The sequence below is a fragment of the Talpa occidentalis genome, unplaced genomic scaffold, assembly GCF_014898055.3.
Source record: "Talpa occidentalis isolate TD23 unplaced genomic scaffold, MPIMG_talOcc4v2.1 talOcc4.6, whole genome shotgun sequence".
Classification (NCBI taxonomy): Eukaryota; Metazoa; Chordata; class Mammalia; order Eulipotyphla; family Talpidae; genus Talpa; species Talpa occidentalis.
This window is the reverse complement of record NW_023604972.1, coordinates 35,503,668-35,527,410: the sequence shown is the minus strand read 5'-3', so window position 1 is coordinate 35,527,410 and position 23,743 is coordinate 35,503,668. Positions and strand designations below refer to the sequence as shown.

The 23,743-nt window shown below is 36.6% G+C and overlaps 1 protein-coding gene across 1 annotated transcript in view; it reads right to left on the bottom strand.

Annotated features, from left to right (window-relative positions):
* Positions 1-259: 259 nt before the first annotated feature.
* The window catches only part of ADGRL3 (adhesion G protein-coupled receptor L3), a 766,591-nt gene continuing 743,107 nt past the window's right edge, over positions 260-23,743 (bottom strand). Inside the window, exon 26 of the mRNA XM_054688025.1 lies at positions 260-1,169. Coding sequence (XP_054544000.1) covers positions 1,093-1,169 — 77 coding nt within the window. The 3' untranslated portion in view covers positions 260-1,092. The remainder of the gene's footprint in view (positions 1,170-23,743) is intronic.

Genomic DNA, 23,743 nt, shown 5'->3' with positions numbered 1-23,743 from the left:
ATTTAAATGAATTAATCATTCCAATAATTAGAGATAGACAAATTCAAGTTTTGTAAGGAGCCAGAGTTTATTTAATTTATTTGAGGTTTTCTCACTAAAAAAAGAAAAATAATAACAATTAGGTACAAAATTTGACATTTACTTAGAATGAGAAAATAAATCAAAATAAATTATAAGTTTTAAAAAATGATAAATACCATGAACATCATAAACAAAAACCAACAAAAAACAGATCTTAAAAAAAAATCTTTTGGGTGCAACTGTATAACAACTTTTACCTAAAATTTTTGGCTGCATTTTTTTTATTGCTTTTCATGTAATAACAATTTGAAAATGTTTCAGAACTCACACTCGAAAATTCCAATTATTTAAATATAGTTAAAACTGGTTTTTACTACCAATAATGCAAAACAGACTTGATTTTACAATTTATCAGTAATACACAATTTTTTTAGATTTTTCTCAAAATTAGGAAAACCTGTCTACATTTCCTTCATATATGAACTGTCATATATAAGGGAATTCAAATTATTTTGTGCAGAGAAATTTATTAAATAATTATGTATTCATTATCCAAGTTATTCTTGGTAGTCACTATGTGGATCAGTTTTTATAAATTCATCAATGTTAATTTTGGGGGGTTGCATCAGTGGGGATTTTTTTTTTCATTATGAATGAAATCATGTGGAACTTAAAGGATAAAATTTATTAAATATACTAAGATGTGTTCCCTATGTTGATATACATAAAACATGAGACTAAATACACTGATGTCTTTATTTGTAGCATATATACAGATTTGTACCTACAAAACACAAGAACTCTAACAGAATCTTTTATATAAGATACTTTAAAAAGAAAAATCTGTGTATTTATATGGTACATGTGAATTATTGAGTCTATACCTGACAGGAGAGAGCTTCTGTTTTGACTGAGCACTGAGAAGACCAAAGTCTCTGCTGACATTTTTAAACTTCATTGATGGGAATAATTTTCCACGGATTATTCATATATTTCATGTCATTTCTCCTTCATTTCGCACATATATTTGGTGCCGGATACTCTAGGACAAGTTCACATGCCAGTTCAGCTTCAGGACCATAAATTCTGAGTTGTGATGCCAGGCGGGTCAGCACGGTGTGCAGTCAGAGGACTTCTGGAAGGCATTCCTATACCAACATGGCAAACAAGGAATTAAATATCCGAGAAAGTGACTCAACACCACATAAACATATTCCTCTACCGTTGAAGTTCTTATCCTTTTAGCTGAACTCACCTAATTCCCATGACTACTCTATTGCCATTCAAGGAGAAGTACGACTGAAGGAAAATTGTGTGCAAAAAAGCAACAATTTAAATCAATTATAGTCAAAATACTTTATTCTGCAAATTTAACCAAAACATATGACAATTGAATAAATATAACAATAGCTAGGGTCTTTCCATGCTCTAGTCTTTTGTAAGAGGAGTACCTGTAATTTGAAAGTAGAGAAGTTGGAAGTAAAATAATTCTTAAAAAGTTATAATCATTTAAATTCTTGTCAAAGAAAGCAAGGTTTGTAAAAATAATCAACAAATAGAATTTAAATCAAAAGGTAAAATTAATGAGTTGTAAAAGATAAAAGATGCAGCTACCCAGAAAGGAATAATAATTTTAATCGTAATGAATTTTTATTAATAAAAAATTGCAATGTAATAGGAAAAAAGACATCCACAATCTACCTTTAAAATATACAGGTAGGGCCTACCCTGGTGGTGCAGGCGGTTGTACACCACGCTGTGAAGCTGTCCACAGCCTCTGTAGCATGGGTTCGATTCCTAACCTGCCAAGGAGAAAACCACATGGCACAGCAGACCTCTCCTGACTCGCTCACTGGTCCCCTCAGCAGTGCTTTCGGTCCGTCTGCCTGTTCTGCTCCCCATTCTGTCTCTGGTGAATCCTCTCACCCTCCTACACCTCTGGCCTGTATCCCAGCTCTTACATAAGTAAAATAATCTTAAAAAAAAATACATATATATATATAGTTAGTGGTTTTTTATATGTAATCACTATCAAATTTCAAAATATTTTATCATTCCCCCAAAGAAACTTCACACATATTAGCAGTCACTTCCATTTTTCCCTTGGCCACCATTAATAGTCTTTCTTTTTTTGTAGGTTTACCTACTTTGGACATTGCCTATAAATGTATGATGCAACAGATGGTTTGTTGCTAGTTTCTTTTTTTTTAATAAAGATTATTATTTTTTATTTATACAATAGCTGGGGTACAGGCCAGAGGAGCAGGAGGGTGAGAGATTCACCAGAGACAGAGCGGGGAGCAGAACAGGCAGACGGACTGAAAGCACTGCTGAGGGGATCAGCAGGAGCGACAGGAGAGGCCTGCCGCACCATGTGGGAATCTCCCTGGCTGGCCAGGAATCAAACCCGTACTGCAGAGGCTGCAGACAGCTTCACAGCACTGTGCTCAACCCACTGCGCCACAGGGGAGGCCCTGTTGCTAGTTTCTTTTAGATAGCGTAATATTTTTAAGGTCCATCTGCATTGTAGCATATACCAGTACAACATTCCCTTTCCTTTATGTGGCTTAATAATATTCCCCCACAGTATTAATCACCACATTTTGTTTAGCTATTTATCAGGTAATAGACATTTGGCTTGCATCCATTTTTGACTATTGTACATAATGTTGCTGTGAACATTGGGTGTAAGTGTGAACATAGGTTTTCAATTTTCTTGGGTATATGTTTAAAGAATTGCTGCATTATATGGTAGCTCTGTCAAATCTTTTGAGTAACTGACAAAATGGCTTTCACCATTTTGTGCGTACACCTGCTATAATCTCATTAGTAATGTTCATTAGCTCCCATTCTCCATTTTCTCAACAAAATTTGTTATTGTCTGTTCTAATGAGTATGAAGTGACATCTCTCTGTGATCTTGATTTGCATTTCCCAAATATCTAGTGATTTTGAGCATCTCTTTGGATATGGTTCTTTGTCCCTTGTATATCTTCTTTGGAGAAAGGTGTGTTTTGACCTTTCCCCCATTATATTTAGTTAGATTATTTAACTTTTTCTTTTTAAGTAATAGGAGGCTTTTATATATTCTGGATTCAAATTCTTTATTACCTGGTTGACTCTCAACTTTAGAATTTCCCTAGTTAAACTCAAAATTACCCCATTACTCACAGGAAGGAGAACTAGAAGGGGCAGACCAGTCCAAATTGATAGGTGCTGATTTTAATAAGTTAGGTAAATTATGAGGCTTATCTAACTGACCTGCTAGATAAGTAGATCTCCCCAGCTACCTGCAAGATTCTTAAAAGTTTATGTAGAGGTCTATAATGGTTCACTGACATATATAATGAATCAGTATTATCACTGTATCACTAACATATTAGTCCCTCAAGATGGCATCATTAAAGGGCCTCCTAGTATGAGAAAGGTGGGCAGGATGTATATTCCAGCAGGCAAGAGGATAAATAACTTCTGATTGCCCACATCCATCTTGTAGGTCAATGCATGGTGACATCCTCTCAAAGACCTCAAGCAGGTTTGCAAATATTTTCTCTCCTTCTGTAGGTTAACTTTTCACTTTCTTGGTGAACCCTGGAGCACAAACATTATTTTTGAGGAAGTCTAATTCATTTATTTTTTTCTTTTGTTGTTTTTGCTTTGGACATCAAAACTAAGGAATATTTTAGTAATCCTAGGTCTTTAAAATTAGGTCCGAAGTTTTCTTCCAAAAGTTAATATTAATAGGGCCTCCCCTGGTGGCGCAGGCAGTTGTGCGCCACACTGTGAAGCTGTCCACAGCCTCTGCAGTGTGGGTTCGATCCTGGCCGGCCGGTGAGTGTCCCACATGGCATGGCAGACCTCTCCTGTTGTGCCCGCTGCTCCCCTCAGCAGTGCATTTCGTTAGTCGGCCTGTTGTGTTTCCTGCTCTGTCTCTGGTGAATCCTCTCACCCTCCTGCACATCTGGCCTATACCCCGAGTCTTGTGTAAAATTAATAAATAAAAATAAAAAAGTTAATATTAATATAGCTCCTAAAATTGGATCTTTAATCTGTTTTTAGTTAGTTTTTATATATGAGGTAGATGACCTGTGTGTTTTTCATAACACACACACACGCACACACACACATACACACATTGAATTAACTCCCTTGTCAAAAACAATAACAAAAATGTAAAGTTTCTTGTCTGGAAAAATTCTACCCCATTGATATATATGTCAATCCTCATGCCAGTATACTATTGTCTTTATAACTAGCTTTGTCATAAGTCTGAATGTCAGAAAGTGTGATTCCTTCAACTTTGCTCTTTTGAAAGGTTGGTTTTCTTATTTAAGGTCTCTTATTGAAAGGTTGTTTTTCTTATTTAAAGCCACATTGCATGTATGTATATGTATATATGTGTGTATGTATATGTATCACTATATATGTATATATGATATCTAGGTTAAAACTTAGAAGCTCTATTAATGAAAAGTCACCATGAATTAAATTAAAACACATTTACAAAATGAAAGAGGGTATTTTTACTAAATATAACTAAAAACTGAACTGTGATTCTGAATATGTAAAGAACTTCTATAAATATATTAGAGAAAAGAAGTAAACTCAAAATAAAAATGTAACAAGACTAAAATAAGTGTCTGATATAAGGCATATGAACACATACTCAAGTTCTTAGTCATCATAAAACACAAATTCAAAATGACTTGACAAATTGCACATGGTCACCAGATTAACTGCAAATGATAGGATAGTTAAGAATACAAGAAGGGGCCCTCAACTGGTGGCACAATGGTTAAGCACTGGACTGCGAAGCTGCCTGCAGCCTCTGCAGTGCGGGTGTGATCCCGGCCAGCTGGCGAGGGTCCCACATGGTGCACAGACCTCTCCTGCCATGGCCACTGCTCCCCTCAGCAGTGTATTTTGTCAGTCTGCCTGTTCTGTTCCCCACTCTGGCTCTGGTGAATTCTCTCACCCTCCTGCGCTTCTGACTGTACCCAGTGCTTGTATAAATAAATAAATAAATAAATAAATCTTAAAAAAAAAAAAAATGGAAGATTGGGAGGAGGAGAAGTGAATGAAGGAAGAGGAAAAAAGAAGAAAATCCCAACACTGGTTGGGAAGGCTATATAGAGCAATAGAATTTTTCATATATTTTAGTATATTCACTTTTCAAAAATAGCTTACATTATCCAGTAAAATTGAAAATAATTTGGCATTTTCTAGGACAATTAAGAAAATCTAAGGGATTCTTGCAAACATATACAAAAGATAGGCACTGAGATAGCTGTGTGTTCTGCATTATAACAACATTAATGTAATAGCCACAAACTGGAAATGATCCAGATGTCCATCAACAATAGATTGGACAAATAATTTGTAGCATATTGACAAAAGAGACTGTTCTGCAACAATAAAAATTAACTAAAGATATTTACATCAACAAAGAGGGCTTTTATAAGCGTGGAATTTATCAAAAAATTAAAGTCACAAATGATTGAACATGATTCTAATTAAACACCGCTCAAAAGAGGCAAAGCATTTAGCTTTTTAGGGATTCACAAACAAGTGAAACTATAAAGAAAAAAAAACAACAGTTAAAAGGAAAAGATAAAGCGGGAAGAGGCAAATGATAGGTCTATGACTTACTGTAAAGTTTCTAATTCTTTGGTGAGTCAACTGGTAAAATGTGTACTTTTATATTTATTATTTAAACTATGCATTTTAGAGATTCCTCTGCAACTGGGATATATTTTATAATTTTAAAATATGAAAAAATAATGGTTTGTGGGGTAGCATTGGTCAGAAAATGTCTCCTAGAAGGAGAGATATAGGCAATCAGTAGTTGAATGAGTGGAGACTAGCAGAGATATGCACAGTATTTCCACAGATACTGTTTTTTAAAATTGTTTTTTTTTTTAAGATTTGTTTATTTATGCAGGCACCAGGGTACAGGCCAGATGCCTGGGAGGGTGAGAGGATTCACCAAAGACAGAGTGGGAAACAGAACAGGCAGACCGATGAAATACACTGCTGAGAGGAGTAGTGGGAGAGACAGGAGAGGTCTGCTGTGCCATGTGGGTTGCTCCCAGGCCAGCCTGGATGGAACCTGCACTGCAGAGGCTGGGACAGCTTCACACAGTGTGGCGCTCAACCACCTGTGCCACCAGGGTCCTCCACAGACACTGTTTTAATGAAATGACTAGGCTGACTAATTGGAGAGTCATGATGTAGAAAACAGACTGTTTTTAGAGCCATGAAGAAGTTCATTTGGATAGGTGAAGATGTTTAACATAATCTGAACACTATGTTTAACTGTTTATTTCACCAATTTAGTTTGTTTCTCAAACCATATTTTAATATTTTTAAGTCTTAGAACTCATTGAAAGCACAAGTAATCATGGACAAAATATCTATGTTTGCCTCATGTTTTATTTCTCCTCAGAGTTTAAAAGAATGAGTTATCTAGTCGATGGTTGTTATAAATTGTAATGGAATACCGAATTGGCAAAGAAAACTTTGTTGTAAAACTGCTTTCTGTTACCTAAATTCTTTCACCTATAGCTAGGCTAGATGCACAGGATTATCTGAAGCCATTTTAAAAATTATTTTAGTTTAATTATGGTTGGTCCCTTAGTTAAGTGAATATGTCCTTTGTGCTGCAAAGTGACTTCCTGCCAAAAGCATTTCTTCCAACAGAGAATAAGGACATGTGACATATTCTCCTCCAGAACGTAGTGCTGTGTACCCTGGCATGTGCACCACAAACTCAATTGTATTAAACGTAATGAAGTAGGAATGTCAGGACAATTATCTGCAGTTTGTGTCTCTTCAGGATTTTCACAGTTTGGTGTAGGAGTCACTGTGGGCTTGTACAATTTCAGTGCCACAGAACCTCACTGTGTAATGTTTACATGAACTTTAACACATAACTGAACTTTTCCTTTTTTAGACACCCTAAAGTCCTACTTGATTTTGTTTCAAAATTAATTACCAGAAATGAAGTAGAGACTGTCCAGTTTGCAATTTTCAGAGACTTAAAAAGACTTTTTGTTTACAATGTGGTGGAGGCCATCATGGCACAGGTGACAATCTGGCCCTTTTTTAACAGTTCTGTGACTTGGGCAAGTTACTTGGATTCTCTATGTCCTGGCTTCCTCAAATTTAACAAGGAGAAATAGTATTACCTTACTCTTAAGATTGTGCTAAGTAACCTTATGTGAATACTAAAGGAGATAAAATTTGTATATTTAGTCTAGCATTGATCATTCAGTGTTCAGTAAATGTTAGCTATTACTGGTAATAGTAAAAATGAAGAAACTATTGGCAGTAATTTTCCAGGCATACACCCATTTAATTTTATTGATAATTTAGAAATATATTTATTTTAGTCTATAACTCTCAATTATACAGATGATCCAGGACAGCAGAATCAGTACTGAGAGAAGAGTGATAGGCAAACTTGTAAGTTGATCCATCATGACTCCTATTTCCTGTTATTTGTGGCATTTAATGATCCCCTTCACTTGGTTGTGTGATGACCCTAGTGACTTGCTTCTAATGGAATCCACCTAAGTGATAGGATGGTACTATGAAGATTAAAACAAAATCTGAGTGTGATCTTGTTAGTACACCTTTTTCTTATCTTCTTGCTTACTTGATCCATTAAAGCAAGCTGTTATGGGGCCTCCCTGGTGGTGCAGGGGTTAAGTCTCAATGCAACAAGCTATCAGCAGCCACTGTAGCACAAGAAGTTCAATCCCAGGTCAGGGAGCTAACCAGCATGGCACAGCAGATTTCTCTTGTCTCGCCTGCTGCTCCTCTCAGCACTGTATTTCAGTAGATCTACCTGTTCTGTTCCCCATTCTGTCTCTGGTGAATCCTCTCACCCCCTACATCTCTGGCCTACACCCTAGTTCTTCTATGCATAAATAAATTTTTAAAAATAAATAAATAAAGCAAGCTGCTATACTGTAAGTTGGACTATCGAGAGATCCAACTGACAGGGAATTGTGGGTATCCTCCAACCAACAGCCAGCAAAATTTAAAAAACAAAAACAAAACAAAACACTAAGGCCTTGAAATCTGCCAGTAACCTGGTGAATGAGCTTGGAAATGGTCCTTGGTCAGTTGGACCTCACAGGGACTGTGGTCCTGGAGGACATCTTGATTGATTGCCACTTGAAGTAGAACAAACAGCCTAGCCTCACTTGGATTCCTAACTTATAGGAAGTGCCAGATAATAAATATTGTTCTTTTAAATCACTAAGTTTCAGGGCAATATCTTATGCAGTTATAAATGTGTAATATGAAGAGAAAGGCCTTGAAACTTGACCCATGCTTACCACATGGAAAATAACCTCTAAAGGGGAATTAAAAAACCTGAAATAGAATCTTTGTGTACTGTTTTGTAGGAGAGATTATTCTTCCTCTGCTATTTTTAAAATATAAACCCAGCTTCTATTCCTTTGTAAGAATTTTTCTATCATAAAAGTAGATCCAAGCAAATTTTTTTTTAAATTGTCTTTGTGCCCAATAGATGTATTTATATTTGAAATGACTACTTTTATGTGTTTACAAGGGTTTATAGAGATTTATATATGATTTTCTGGAGAGAAATTGGCAATAAAAAAAAGGATAACAATAGGGAAGTAGGCAATAAGCTCTCCAATTCAGATATTAAGAAATTTATCTTTGTAACAATATAGTTAGCACAGAACCCGACACACAGAACACACCACAATTTTGTATTTCCTGCTGAATAAGATATAACATAAAACATAAAACAAGATTTTTTAAAAGAAGAACTAAGTAGAGAATAAATTTTGTAGCCAGGCAGATTTTAATTCATATGCTGCTTCTGCTGATCCCTAGTTATGTGATCTCTGAAGAAACAGTGCCTTAGAAAGTGAAAATTGGGGCCTCCCCGGTGGCGCAGTGGTTGATCGCTGGGTTGCGAAGCTGCCCGCAGTCTCTGCAGCGCCAGTTCGATCCCCGGCTGCTCCCCAGCCACCGGAGGAGGGTCCCACATGGCCCTCCTGCCGCCCGCTGCTCCCCTCAGCAGTGTACCTAGGTCCTTCTGCCTGCTCTGCTCCCTGCTCTGGCTCTGGTGAATTCTCTCACCCTCCTGTGCTTCTGACTGTACCCAGTGCTTGTATAAATAAATCTTTTTTAAAAAAAAAAAAAAGTGAAGATTACAGCTAAATTACAACAAATAGAATGAAAAAATGTAGGAAAATATATATAGAGGGATATATTCATTAATATATATTAGAAAATATCATAAAGATAATCATCTGAATAAATATTAATAAGAAAAGAATAGACAACAGTTCAGTGAACCAGAATTATATATTCTTTAATCAATCCAAGTATAATTTCATAATTTAGGAGGGATTTCAAATCTTTGAAGGAAGCAGAAGACATGTGGATATCAGAATATTTAACTAAAAGAAATTTTGGAAAAAATAAATTCAAATTCCCTAAAAATCTAATTTGTTAATATATTAAAATAGTAAATCAATTCAAAAGTGACCCATATTCTGATAGGCCTGTGTAAAAGGCTACAAAGCATAGGGTCAGTGGACAGAATAAAAACTCCAGAACAGCCATGAAAAGATCACAAATTATGTCTTTCTTCTTAAGTTACATTCATGAGTAGCAGCAGTCTATCACTTGATAGACTGCCAAAGACCAAAAAAAAAAAAAGATAATATCTAATATTAGCCATGGTGTGGACCAACAATTCTCATCAGCTACATGTGGGACTACAAAGAATAAGTGTTAATTGAGAGGAATTTGACACTCACTAAATCAAACCTCTACACACCCATTCTTCTAGAAAATTCTGCAAAGATGGTTGTGGGATTATCAATATAACATTGAATCTTCCAAAACTCAATTATAAAAAGAGACACAGAAACTAAAATAGCAACACAAAATCCTCACAACTTGCAAATATAACAAAAATGACAATATAAGCTGATGAAAATAACTATAAAAATCCATTCCATTGAATCTATTGGAGAGAGAGGAATGAAACAAAAGTCCATCTTAATGAACTAAAAGGAAGATAGTCTTTAAATTCCAACAGGTTCTCACCAGAAAGCACACTAATAAATTGCATTAATCAATACCCTTGTAAACATATAGAGATAGATAATATACCAGGTAAATTTTTAAAAAATTTAGCACATTGTTCAAAAACATAAGCAAAGAAAGAGATGGAGATTGCTGGGTTTTTAAGTAGGTTGGCCAGCATAGTCCCACAAAGGAGTGCAAGGAGTAAGTGTGGAAATTGTCTCAGGAAGGAGCTGTGTGTTAAAGGGAACAGCAACTGCAAGGTCTTTTAGTTAGGAGCACATTTTATTTAAGGAAATAACACAGAGAACAGTGTGGCTGAGGGAGAGCACAGTGTGGCTGAGGGAAGAGTAGCAGAAGGTGAATTCAAAAGGAACTGGAATTGCAGGTCTTAGTAACAACATACTTTTTTATGGAAGAAGCCACCATTATTTTTTTTTTTTTTTATTTTTTTTTTTGTGATCTGGATTTGAAGAGTTTTCTTTTGTAGTTATTTCCTTGTGATTTTTAAGACATTTGTGTTGTTTGCATATGAAAATACTTATTTAAAAAATAAATTATTACACTTGTCTTAATGTAATTTATAAGTTTGACCATTTCCAGAAAAGGAACACTTTAACCTGGCTGCAAATTGGCAGTAACCAGTTTGAGACTATCTAAATCAAGCTTTAAGTTATTTTTAAAAACTTGTGCTTACCTCTATTAATATTCACTATTTTTCTTTGTAACCACTTGCTAAAACTAGTTTCTTCCATTTGCTACTACCTCTAATTATACTATTCCTCTTTGCTCCTCTGAATTTCTAGTAATAAATTATACCTGTGTGTGGGCAAAAGCTAGGGAATATAGAAACATCCAAAAATGTCCATCTAAGCAAAAATTTACATACATTTAACAACCAGTTACTTATTATTTGTAAGTGATTACATCATGCTAGCCATATATGTCTTGTGTTACTTTGAACAGAGAGTTTGTTGTGTCTCAATGAAGTTTTTCAATAAAAAGGTATGTCCTCATCAGAAGAGTTCAATTACTTATGTGTCTATCACCGCCCACATAGGATACTAACAATTTATTAAATAGCCAACTCCTGGTATACTTGCCATTGTGGCTCTTGCAAAGGCTTATCTAGTGCTTGTTCCTAATTCAGTGTTGTAGTGCTGGGACAGATAGTTTTTGTGCACGAGTCAAGAAAGAAAAGACAGATTTGTGTTGCTATCAGGTTTTAATTGAAGCATACTTTACTATCTTTTGACTATGTACTTCAGTGCCATTTTCATAATGATTAAAACCTTGAGAGGAAACTTCTGAAAACTGCAGTAAAGTAATGAGAAATCATGCTGGGCTGGAGCTAAATGATGGCTGAAATTTCCCCCACATTAAGATATAATCCACCAAATGAGATTTGAAAAAAGTGGAATTGTCCTCTTATAAGCTTTCACAATGAAATCTTTATATAAACTGAAGTTTAATATTTAAATATAAAGTCCTGTTACTCTTTCCTTATGTTTTAAATAATGACATTATTATTACCCTTTCCCAACTATACCAAAGAAGGAAAACATAATTCTTAATTAATTCACTGATCAATTAGTTAGGAATGATGTTAAGCTGCATGGGACAGAGAAGTCTAAATAACAATGACCAAAACAACACTGCAATTTTTTTTTCTACTCAGGTAAAAGAAGTCTGGATGTGGACAATTCAAGGCTGTAGAAAACTGCACACTCAGCAGTGACCTGTGCTCCTTCAATCTCTCGCTTCTCCATCTGTAGCATACAGCTTTCTTTTTCAAGGTTGCCTAGTGTAGTGGAAACAAGGCACAGAGCAGGTTCTCTATGGACCTGGGTAAAGGAGTTTCCTGGAGACCTCAGTGGATTTTAAGGCTTTTAATGATATTTCTACACCATTTGCAACGAGGCAGGCAGGAGCAGGGCAGGAAAGGGGATTTGGGGGGCGGGAGGAGGAGGATGGGGCAAGATGCTGGTAGGCCTCCCAGCCCCCGGCAAAGTTTTACTCTCTGGCATTCTCTCATGGTCTCTTGTTCTCACAGCCATTCTCCACTGCTTTCCCCTGTTCTCTGCTGCACTTGTATGTTCAACCTCCAGATTCAAGTGTGCTTATTTTCATACGCCCACACCATACTGCAGGTGTTCACTATCAGGCATGAACACCCTGATCTCACGCTCCCAAGCACCTCCCGCATTCAAGGCCTCAGGTGACAATCAGAGGTCAACAGAGCAAAAGTCTGAGCTATCTTCATTTATTCTACATTTAGCAATCCTAGATAGCTGCTGAAGTTTAAATCAGCATAATCCCAGCAAGAATAAGGAAGAAGGGGAAGAAGGATAAAGGACATAATACCCAGCTGAGGCAGTAGCCTATGAGGAGACTTTATGGAAGCAGTATCAATGGATTCCACATGTCTTTATTTATCACGTCTATCTACAGATCAGTGATAAGGACTTTAGCGAGCAAATTGCAAACTTAACATAATATCATTTTTATTACTACTAGTAATAATAGTATGATATATAATATGTATTAGAAAAAAAGTATATTACAAGTTCTTAGTGATACACCTTTCAAAGATTATTTAGTTCTCATAATAAATTATGAGGTATATAAAATCATTTGTGCTTTGCTGATAAGGAAATTGAAGCACTGAAGAGTTTAAGTCAGAAATGAACCAAGGTTTGAAATCTGGCTTTCAATTTCTGTAGTGTGTACCCCTAACCACTCATTTAGAGTTTGCTAACCTTCTTTATAAAATGGGCAGTGTAGGATAAGTGAAGATTGCTCATGTTTTTGCGCCACTGGCCTCTGTGGCTATCACCTGCAGCCTTGAATGCAGGAGGCGCTTGGGAGCGTGGGCTCGTGGTGTGCATGGCTGATGCTGGATCCTGGAGTGTGGTATGGGCGTGTGTAAGTGGGTACACCTGAGCCAAGACGCCAAGCATATAAGGGCGGCATCACAGAGGTTGGAGTGTATCAGAGAATCCTGCGGTGGAGTGTGGAGAGCAGCAGAGAACGCTAGAGAGCATGGAAAGCTGGGAGTAAACCAGAGGACCCAGAAGGACTAAAGATTCACTGGCGGCTAGGAGGCCTCCTGCCCCTCTGTCTGCCCTGCATCTGGTTACCGCACTACAGATGGTGTATAAAGTGTGAAAAAGTCACTGAGGGCTACAGGATGCTCCTTTGCCTGCTCTGCCCTACTACCTCCCAGCATACACTTGGCGTTGGTAGGCAGGATTCAACATAGACAGGTATGGAGCCCTCCGAAGACCTCAAGAGGGACTGAGGGGTGGCCGCCTCCTCTCTGTGCACCTCCCAAGTTCCAGATGCAGGTGGACAGGACTCTGCACACAGCAGGAAGGCATTGGGTGGACATGGTGCCTGCGCAGAGGCAGGGCAGGGGTTGAGTGTTCCCTCTGCAAATGGAGTCAATGATGACATGAAGGTGCCACAGCAGCACAGGCGTGACCAGAGTCCAGGAGCTGCAGGAAGAGCTAAAGATGCTGTAGGAGCACAGGAGGTAGACACGGTCTGGGACATGTGGCTCAAGACCTTGAGAGGAGGAGATGTCCTGAGAGGACCAGCCCACGACCCCTGGAGCAGCAGACCCGAAGACCATGATTAATCATTTGGAGCTCACCCAGTGCTGACGCAGGGAAAACACTGATGGACTAACAATCCCACCAGAAGATGGGAGAATTTTGGTGATTAATGTTACGTCTATGGAACCCAGGAGATGAGAATCAAAGGGTGGCCAGTGGGCTTCAGTGGCCTGAAGCAGCCTTGTGTGAAGTTCTCTGCAGCCAGGCAGAGATATATCAAAAAAGCCAACTTAGACAAGGCCAAAGCGAGTGTCAACTTCAGGAAGTCCTGAGCGATTGTTAAGCAGCTGAGGATGTTAAAGAAGTAAGGTGAGCCTCTTAAAACCACCTCTCTGTGATGCTTTGTTGACTTTTGAATAAGGGTGAGGTACTGAGGAATTGTCCTTGGGGGACGGGTGGGGAACATGGTTTGTGGTGGAGCCTATAGCTGAAGAGGGGGCCAGAGAGATGCCACATGTGGAGCTTTTATCCACTGGTCCCTGGCCCATGTGCAAAGGGTTGGCCTTAGTGCTGGGCTCTGCTTGTCACTTTGGTGGCTATGAAAGCTGAGTGTTGAAGTGACAGCAGTGAGTACCCCTGGAGATGGGTGATTAGCCTAAAGGAGAAAAGAGTGTGTCGCCAATCTCAAAGTGAGTGCATCTTGGTGATGGATGCATGTATGGCTTGTGGCTGAGACCACAGTCAGAGAAGGCCAGGAAACCTGATGGCTCCTGGTATGTGAAGGCACATGCTGTGAGTTAATAGTGGCCACCCTCTCCCTCAAATAACAGTGCCTTCGGCAGCAGACTTGATGGATCATCTGCTGGTGCTAACAATCTAGACGTTCCCCTACAGGTTGGTGCTCTGTCAGGGCTTGGTTGCATTCTGTTGTATGTTGTGGTGTTGTATTCAGTTGCATTCTCTCTACTTTTGGTGGTCATGGCTGCAGTGTCCCACATTCACCAAGGGGAAATTATACGTAGATTGTATGGTGAAAAACCCTGAAGGGGTGGATTGTAGGGTAAGTGACGATTGCTCTGGTTTTGCACCATTGGCCTCTGTGGCTATTACCTGTGGCCTTGAATGCAGGAAGCACTTGGGAGTGTGGCCTCGGGGTACGCATGCCTGATAGTGGACACAAGAGAATCTTCTGGCTGTTTAAGAGGGGAAATTATGATTGAGTAGGTAACATACAGTTTTTATTCACCAAAGAGTGAGTCTATTTTGTCATTCTTTCCCAACACCAATAAGATAGAAAATAATTGAGAACCTATTGATAGAGCAGACTTAGAAATCCTGGATCATGGTTTAATAATGGATCTCTAAAATTCCATTTGATTTCCTTCTTTTCTGCTCCATTTATTGGCTTAATAAGTATTCAACTTATGTTTTCTTTCCGGAAACGCACAATGAAGTTTGTGTATTATAGATTTCATGAATCCAGTGGCTAAGAAACTTGTTTAAAGTTGTTTAATCTAGTCTTCCTAAATTTACTTGACCCACAGAAATACTCCCTAACCCACCACATTCACACACAAAATATCTCAAACAGAAGTTTATCATAATAGTTGAGAAACGGTGACTTATGTCTTAGAGTAACTTTCTTATGCCTCATTGCTGGGAAATGCCAATATGATAGATTTCTGAAAGCCTGATAACTTTTTCTAAATTCTTTGAATGAATAAGAGGTACAATATAAACATCAACTTAATGGTAAGCCACTAAGCTTACATTTTGTCTTTTCTTTTGAAGAACTGCAAAATAAATAGTTATCCGAAAGCTTTATATCTGGTCCTCTGTGTCTCAATTTTTAACACAGTGAACGTTCACTTGCCAAGTTATGGTAGATTTTGTCAAAAAGTCCCTAGTACTTCTAAGCCAATGCTTTACACTAATCTGTTTCTTAGTGTTACTTTCCTTCTGCTAGTCAGCTTATCATAGTTTGGAAATCAAGTTAAAGTTATAAGTGGATTGCTGTAAGATTTATTACAAAAGAGGCTGATAAATAGCAGGAAAAAAATGTTTACGTCACCCATCCTCCATTTCATAAACATTTACTAGATGTCTACTATGGGCAATGCATTGGACATTCTGATAAATATTTGTGAAATAATTAGAAATAGTTGTATGAGCTGTGTGTATCTAGCAGTAGTTATGTATTATTCCTCTAATTCTAATAGTGTACTGTAACTTAATATATAGTAGTAAATAAATAATAGGATAATTTAATCTCGATAGGAACATAATTGCTAAATAACGTTCTAAAACGCTGGAGACATCAGAACTTCAGCTCATTTAATCAAAATGATTTTATTATTTTACCTTCAAAGGATGGTCTTTAAAAGTGCATTTTTCTGTAACAGTCACATAAGGATTTATTTGTAGCACAATATGCTCAGTTACAATAGTCTTGAGAGTTGTAACCCTTTTAAGTACTCCCTTCTCTTGAAAGCATTTTCAAACACTTTGGGCATGAAACTATAAAAGTCCCAAGTGTCATTTAATCCTCAGAATTTTGGTTTGTTCTTAAAGTTGATATTCTTCTGTGAAAAGTGAAAGTACATGTTGATTTTGTATGTTAGCATTTGTAGGATGATGAGAAATGGTTGATCATTTCATCACCTGAAAAATTGTAATGTCTTAAAATTATGCAAATCTTTTCATGTAAAGCCTGTATACATAGAAAAAGGACTAGGACTTTAATAATCAAGTGTCACAATTCCAAAATCTAGGTTTTAAAGATAACAAGCCTTCAATGAAGCATTACCATTCAATTGAATTTTATTTTTGAACTTGGCAAAAATTGTTATCTGTAATTAAATCACAATTAGTCTTTAATTGTTCTAATTAAAGATTTGTATAATCTTCTTAAGATAGTCTCCCCTGTAGCTTGTTTCAAATTGAGCCTACTGGAAATAATAAGTGATTTCTCCTGATGTATATCCAAGTCTCTGTATCTCTGATTTGGAGCATTTCAAACCATCTTTTTAATGAGACCATTAAATCACTTAAGTCTTATTTTCTCTGTTGATATTTCTGGAAATCCTTCAAATGAAAAAAAATGTTAGTAGCACTTCTAGTTTATTCATACAAAAAAATATCAAAGCCACACCCACTTAGAATAAAGATAAAGGTACTGATAAATAAAACACAAGCATACATTTATATGGATAACTGAGGCACAACCATCGATAGCTTTACACTTAATGATATTCTTTAGGTAATACTAGAAATCCTATAGCATTATGAGGTTGGGAACTTCTCCTTGACTCCAATGATATGGAGGACCCCAGTGTATGCTGCATACATATTCATCTTCAAGTGTGTGTGAAATTGAGGCGAAAATACTAGGACTTGTTTGTGTTTGCTAGAGTTGAGTATATTTTTGACTTATTTTTCCTTCAGTAGTGTGTGTCTCTGTGTGTGTTAGAGATAAGATCAGTAAATCATTTTTAAAATTCTTAAGTGCAGGGCATACCTTGGGAAAAATCTCCCAAGATTTTATTTTAAAGACTGTAACTGTTGACTGCATTCTTTTAAATCTATTCTTTTATTTAGATGTATGTACTATGTAGGGATGTATCACTCAGCTTTAAGCCTTCAGGCTTGGTAAGAATATCAGCTTTTCTGGATATTGCTTGTTAATCCTGGATTAAACCTAACAGCATTTTCATTTCTACCTTTTCTGAGAAAGTTTTCATCAATACCAATTTAATTATCTTTTCAAGGACACACAAGTGCTTAGAAAAAGTAGTATTTCTCTATTTAAAATTTTCTTACAGAGTGGAATTAAGTAACTTGTTATAAGACTGAGTAGAACTAGACAGTTCTGATTTAATAATGTTTACAATTAAAGCTTATTAAGTGGAGGAGAGAAATTAATTGTAATCAGTGGAAATGTGCTGATTTGTTATATTGATTGAGTCACGAGTTTAAAAGTTGACTTTGATTAGCATTATGGTGGTAAGATCAAAATGGAACTGCATAAATATAGAGTTAAGATCAATTGGGTGTACAGAATGATTTAATTATGAAAAAGTGACATCTGCAAGGCTCATATCTCAGGAGGACAGGGCAAACTCCACCACTGTAAGAGCAGATACCAACATAGGTCTTTATGTCCAACTTCCCCTCAAGCCAGCTTTTGGTGTGACTTTGAAATGGAAATAGTAATTAGACTGTGTCAATCATGGCATTCTATCCCCTGGACAAAACTAAGTCCTGGGTAAGGTATAAGAAATAGGCATGATAGTTTGAATTTTTTTAAAACAATATTCTAACCAAAGAATCCCTTAATATTTTTCTAGAGCTGTTTGATTAAAAATCCAAAGTTGCTTCCAAATTGACTCTGTTTCTAAAAATATTGCTCCCTTGTGACAATAAGAATAGGGAATAATTCTTAAGTATTTACATGTGTCAGGCATTTTTCTAAGCATTTTAGTAACTCATGACTTTAACTCCATTATCCCGACTAGTAACCCTAATTGGTAGATTTTATTATATCCCCATTTCACAGTGGAGGAAGGTAAGGTACTGAGAAGAAATTGGTCAAAATCATAAGACTAGAAATGGGGGAGGCAGCTTTGAACAGTTGAAATTCATTGTAGAGTCTGGACAGTCACCCACCATAAGATACTGTTTCTCAGCAGGGGGAAAAAAAAATAAGGTAACACAGGGAAAAAGGAAAATAAAATTTAGAGAAATTGTTTATTGCATTTGTTATCCTGATATCCAATCTGCTCTGGTCTCACTCTTTTCCTCCCTGGTTAAGTAAGCTAATAAATACTATTAAAATGATTTGATTTTAAAAATTTGTTTGGCTTCAGCAAGTTTGAATTATGATTTTATTGCTTAAGACCAAATGATCCTGAAAAGCATTCTAGTATGGAATGAGAAACTAGGTCACACAAGAGGCAGAAGTATTACAGTAGGAGAGCTTATCCCAGGAAACAATGTTTAAAAAAAAAAAAAAGAAAATGTACTGATTCAAATATCTTGATCCAAGAATTAGCTCAAACACAAATGAAATATAATGTTGAATAACTATATGTCTCCTGTATTCCTTACTTTGCTTACTCTGAAGTAAAGAATGGGACTAAATGACTTCAGGAGTTATTTCAGATATCCAATTCTGTGAATTTACTGTGTATAGAAAAAAAAAATGGCTTAGAGTGATAGGTAGGCAGTCCAGAGAGATAAAAATGGCATAGAAAAGAATATGGTAATAACTGAGGTAACGTACCCCTGGGAATATTGAAAGAATAAAGGGAGACCAAAAAGGTTTGGCTGATGAGAAAAATCTTTAGACTGAGTGAGAAAGATGCTGCTGATTTATGGAGCATAGAAATATAAGACATAATGACTTTTGTAGGACACAGGAACAAAAGGAAAATAGAGTAAGGCTAAGATTAAACAGAAGAGGTAAAAAGGGAAAATAGATCATGTACTCTTAGGAGGTTGGATGGAGTTTAGTCTGAATGAGGCAGACTGGCCAGAGACGTGGTCAGATGAATTTAGAAATTTGAGTAGAGGAGAGTTTAGGTTGTGCTCTGTTAAAAATAATGGGAAAGAAAATTGTTCTTAACCCAGTAAGTAATACAAAGTAATTATGTGAAAGAAGCAGAATGAGTGATATAATTAATTTTTCTGCTCCTCTTGTAAAATATTTTCTATCATTCCATAACTGAAGTATCATTCATCAGAAAGGGAGATAGGGCACTGGATTCTTCTAAAATACAGGGGTCATATATTTGTATTATCAACTATATATCACAGATGGCATATAAATCACACAGGAGTGAATGATTTCCCCTGTAGTCTTTTTTCCCTTACCATACCGGACATAAATAATCTACCAATCTTACTAATATTGAGTGAAGTCTTCTGAATACAATGTTCCAAGCAGGCCTTAAAATTGACTGAGTTATTACTGCTAGCAAAATTATTTGACACTTCATCACAATCTCCAGTAAAATTATGTGCTAACAGGAGAGGTAATTTAGATGTACTAATTATATATGTTATTGTTGACCACTGAAGAAGATGACTGGGTGTGAGAACTCAACCAAAGTGATCTTTCTATCTAATGAATAATTACTAGTTTCCCTCTTACCTTTGATGTAGCACTTCATGCTATTTCTGTTTTGAGCAATTTCAAGGAATCAGTATTAGTTGTACTCTAAAATTTAAAAACAGCAATGTGATTTGGATGGCCTATAGAATCTAAAAGTAAGTCTAGGAGTTACACTGAAGAATTTTATTTTTTTCTTTCTTGTGTATTTTGAATGATAAATCCTACATCAATGTGTAGTTTCACTTCTTGGAATTGCAGGCAAGTGATCTTCACAAAGAGTATATTTTTGGATAGCTGAGACACTATGTTCAATACTGAGTAGACATATGGTTCTGATAATAGTAAAATTTCAGGGATCACTCAAGAGGATTTTGTTCCATGTAAATAATTCCTGATACATGTCTGTGAATTCTTCCTAATTTAAAATTAATGACTGGAGTATCAGAAAAACACATGTGTGGATATTGAGATTAGACCAGATGGCATCAGAGGAGGTTCCTTACTTCAATCCCTAGAGAATAATCTGAAAGTTAACCCAGACCTATACTCTACCGAGAGGCAATGTGGCTTGGGAAAAAAACTGTACATTTTTTGTACCTTTTGTACATCATGACCAATATAGATTGCTCCAGAGGGGCACTGAATAGATTTATACTTCAATAAACGAGTGGTAGGTGGAGAGAAACATCTGGAGCTGTGGTCCAGGGAAGTAGGTTGCCATATAGACCATAGCACTGCCACTTGGTCAGCTGCCTTAGGGAGTGGAAAGACAAAAAGAGTGGAATCATACAAATTTGATTAAGGGGAATATGTGGGGAGGATTTGAGGTTCGCCCAGTGAGCCAGGTGACCAGTGAAAAGAACTAGGAGAGTACACTGAGTTACTCTTCCCCTCCCTCATACCTCAGGACTAGCAATGACTTTGTGAAGCACAATGAAAACACACAAATTGGAGAGATGCCAGTTTAAACCCTAGAGAAAAAACGCAATCAGTGGTGCCACAATCATGACTTAGTACCCCAACACAAAGATAATCCCAACAATGACAAGATGTCTACAGAGGCCTTTCTCATCCCAATTGACTCAGCAGTTACAAGCTCAGTTCTCTGGACATAAGCTCAAAAAAATAAATATATAACCACATTGGTATCTGATGAAAAACTTGAAGTACTGCAGATGTCTAAGATATAGCTACAAATACTTTGAAACTATAGGAAAATCTAAAGCAGCAAAATGGGCAGGAAGAAAAAAAAACAACACAAGCCTCTCTCAAACTTCAAGGTACTCTGTCATCACAAGGATAGAACTAGTTTCCAGAATTCAACCACAAAGATATGGAGGAGTTTATCTTCTAATCAGATAATAGAGTTCAAATGCTATAATTAAGAAATTAAAATAAATGGAAAAATGCTGTTCAAATGGACAAAAAATACCAAGGAAGGCAAATGCATGATTTGAAAATAAAAACAAACAGAGATGTAGGATATAAAATGATCAATAAAGAGATAAATCTGCAGATAGCTACAGAAGTAAAATAAACCAACTGGAAGATCAGTTAGGTGAACTTCAAGATAGAAATGCAAACTGATTGAGGTAGAAAAAGAAAAAAATAAATATGAAGAAGATAATGAAAAAAATACACAAGAATTATACAACTCTATTAGGAAATGCAATGTAAATGTTATGGGTTTTCCAGAATTGGAAGAAAGAAAAAGGAACAGGGAACTTATTCGAGGAAATAATAGTGTAAAAATTTTAATTTATTTTTTATTTTTTAAAGATTATATAAGCACTGGGGTACAGTCCAGAAGCATGGGAGGGTGAGAAAATGCACCAGAGACAGAGCAGGGAGTAGAAGAGGCAGAAGGACTGAAATACACTGCTGAGGGGAACAGCGGGCAGGACAGGAGAGGTCTGCTGCACCATGTGGAAATCACCCAGGCTGGCCAGGAATCAAACCCATGCTGCAGAGGCTGAGGACAGCTTTACAGTGCTGCACTCAACCTTCTGTACCACCGGGGTGGCCCAATTGTATAATATTTTTAAACCCAGGGAATCAACCAAATGTATAAGTCCAGGAAACCCTGCTATATAAATGTAATGATCTATGCCAAGACACAGTCATGAACCTTTGAAGAGTTTAAGACAAAGAATATTGAAGACCTTCAATATCTTAGGGAGGGAAAACAACTAACCTAAAAAGGTACCCCCACAGATTTACATTGGACTTCACTGAGGAAATGCTACAGGCAAGGAGATAATGGAATGAAGTATCCAAAATACTTAAAGATAATAATTGCAAGCTAAGAATACAATATCCTGCAAGACTCTCCTTCAGATACAAAGGAGAAATAAAGGACTTCCCAGACAAACTAGAAGCTGAAGGACTTTGCAAACACTGGACCTCCCTTCTAAGAAATGTTGAAAGGAACTCTTGTTTGAGAAGAATATCAACAAAAAACTAAAAACAAAGAAATAAGTAGAAGCAGAAATCAAAAGACAAAAATGCAGCAGCAGATATTCAGATATCAATTACCACCCTAAATATGTGTAAATAAACATGCTCAGCGAAATACGTCAGAAAGAAAAAGAAAAATACCGGATGGTCTTACTCATAGCAGGAATTTAGAAAACCTAAATAAGGGACCAGAGAAAAGACTAATTATAATAAAAATCAAAATCAACCAGCAACTATAAACCAGAGACACACTGGGGGTGGAGGGGAGAAAGTAGGATCAAAACAAGGGGGTGGTGGAAATTGTATGGGAACTCTAACCAGATGAAAATGCATACATTGTGCAAAAGTGGAAAATGGTGTAAAAATATATAAAATAAAAAAAATAAAATAGCAAAAAAAAATAAAATAGTAAATGTAAACAAACTGAACTTCAATCAAAAGGCTGGTTGGATAAGAAAACAAAACCCAAATTATGCTGTCTCCAGGAAACCTATCAGAGCTACAAAGAAAAAAATAGGCATAAAGCAAATATTTGGAAATCAATGCTACAAGTAAATGGGACCATGAAAAAAGATAGGGCCAATCATACTAATATTAGATGAAAAAGACTTCCAGCTAAAAAAGGGTAACAAGATAAGAGGCAGAAAAGACATTATATAATGATTAAGGGATGAACATATCAGGAAGACATTACCCGTATGCATACACTAAACAAAGGAACATCAAAATACATATGACTATTATTAATAAAACTGAAAACAGACATTGGCAAGAACACAACAGTAATAGGGCATTTCACCACCCCATTTGCATTAATAAACATATTAACCAGAGAGATAATCAAGAAGGAAACGACCACTAGTTAAGACTTAGACCACAAGGGCTTAGTATTTATAAATCATTGTACCTCAAAAACCTAGTACACACTATTTTCATATGCATTTGGAACAGTCCCCACCTGTTGGGTTATAAAACAAGTATCAAAAAATTCATGCAGATATGAAAAAAATGTTCAACATCACTTGTAATCAGGGAAATGCAAATCAAAACTACAATGAGATATCATCTTACACCAGTGAGAATGGCACATATTAAAAAAACTAGCAACAACAAATGTTGGCGAGGTTGTGGAGAAAAAGGAACTCTCCTGCACTGTTGGTGGGAGTGCAAACTGGTCCAGCCACTATGGAGAGCTGTGTGGAGATTTCTGGACCTACTAAACATAGAGCTTCCATATGATCCAGCAATTCCACTCCTAGGTATTTACCCAAAGGACACAGAAACATCAATTCCAAAGAGCACCTGCACCCCTAGGTTTATAGCAGCACAATTTACAACAGCTAAGCTTTGGAAACAACCCAAATGCCCCAAAATAGATGACTGGATCAAGAAGATATGGTACATATACACCATGGAATATTACTCAGCATTCAAAAAAGATAAACACATGCAATTTGCAGCAACATTGATGGCCCTGGAAGGGATCGTGCTCAGCAAAATAAGCCAGAAAGAAAAAG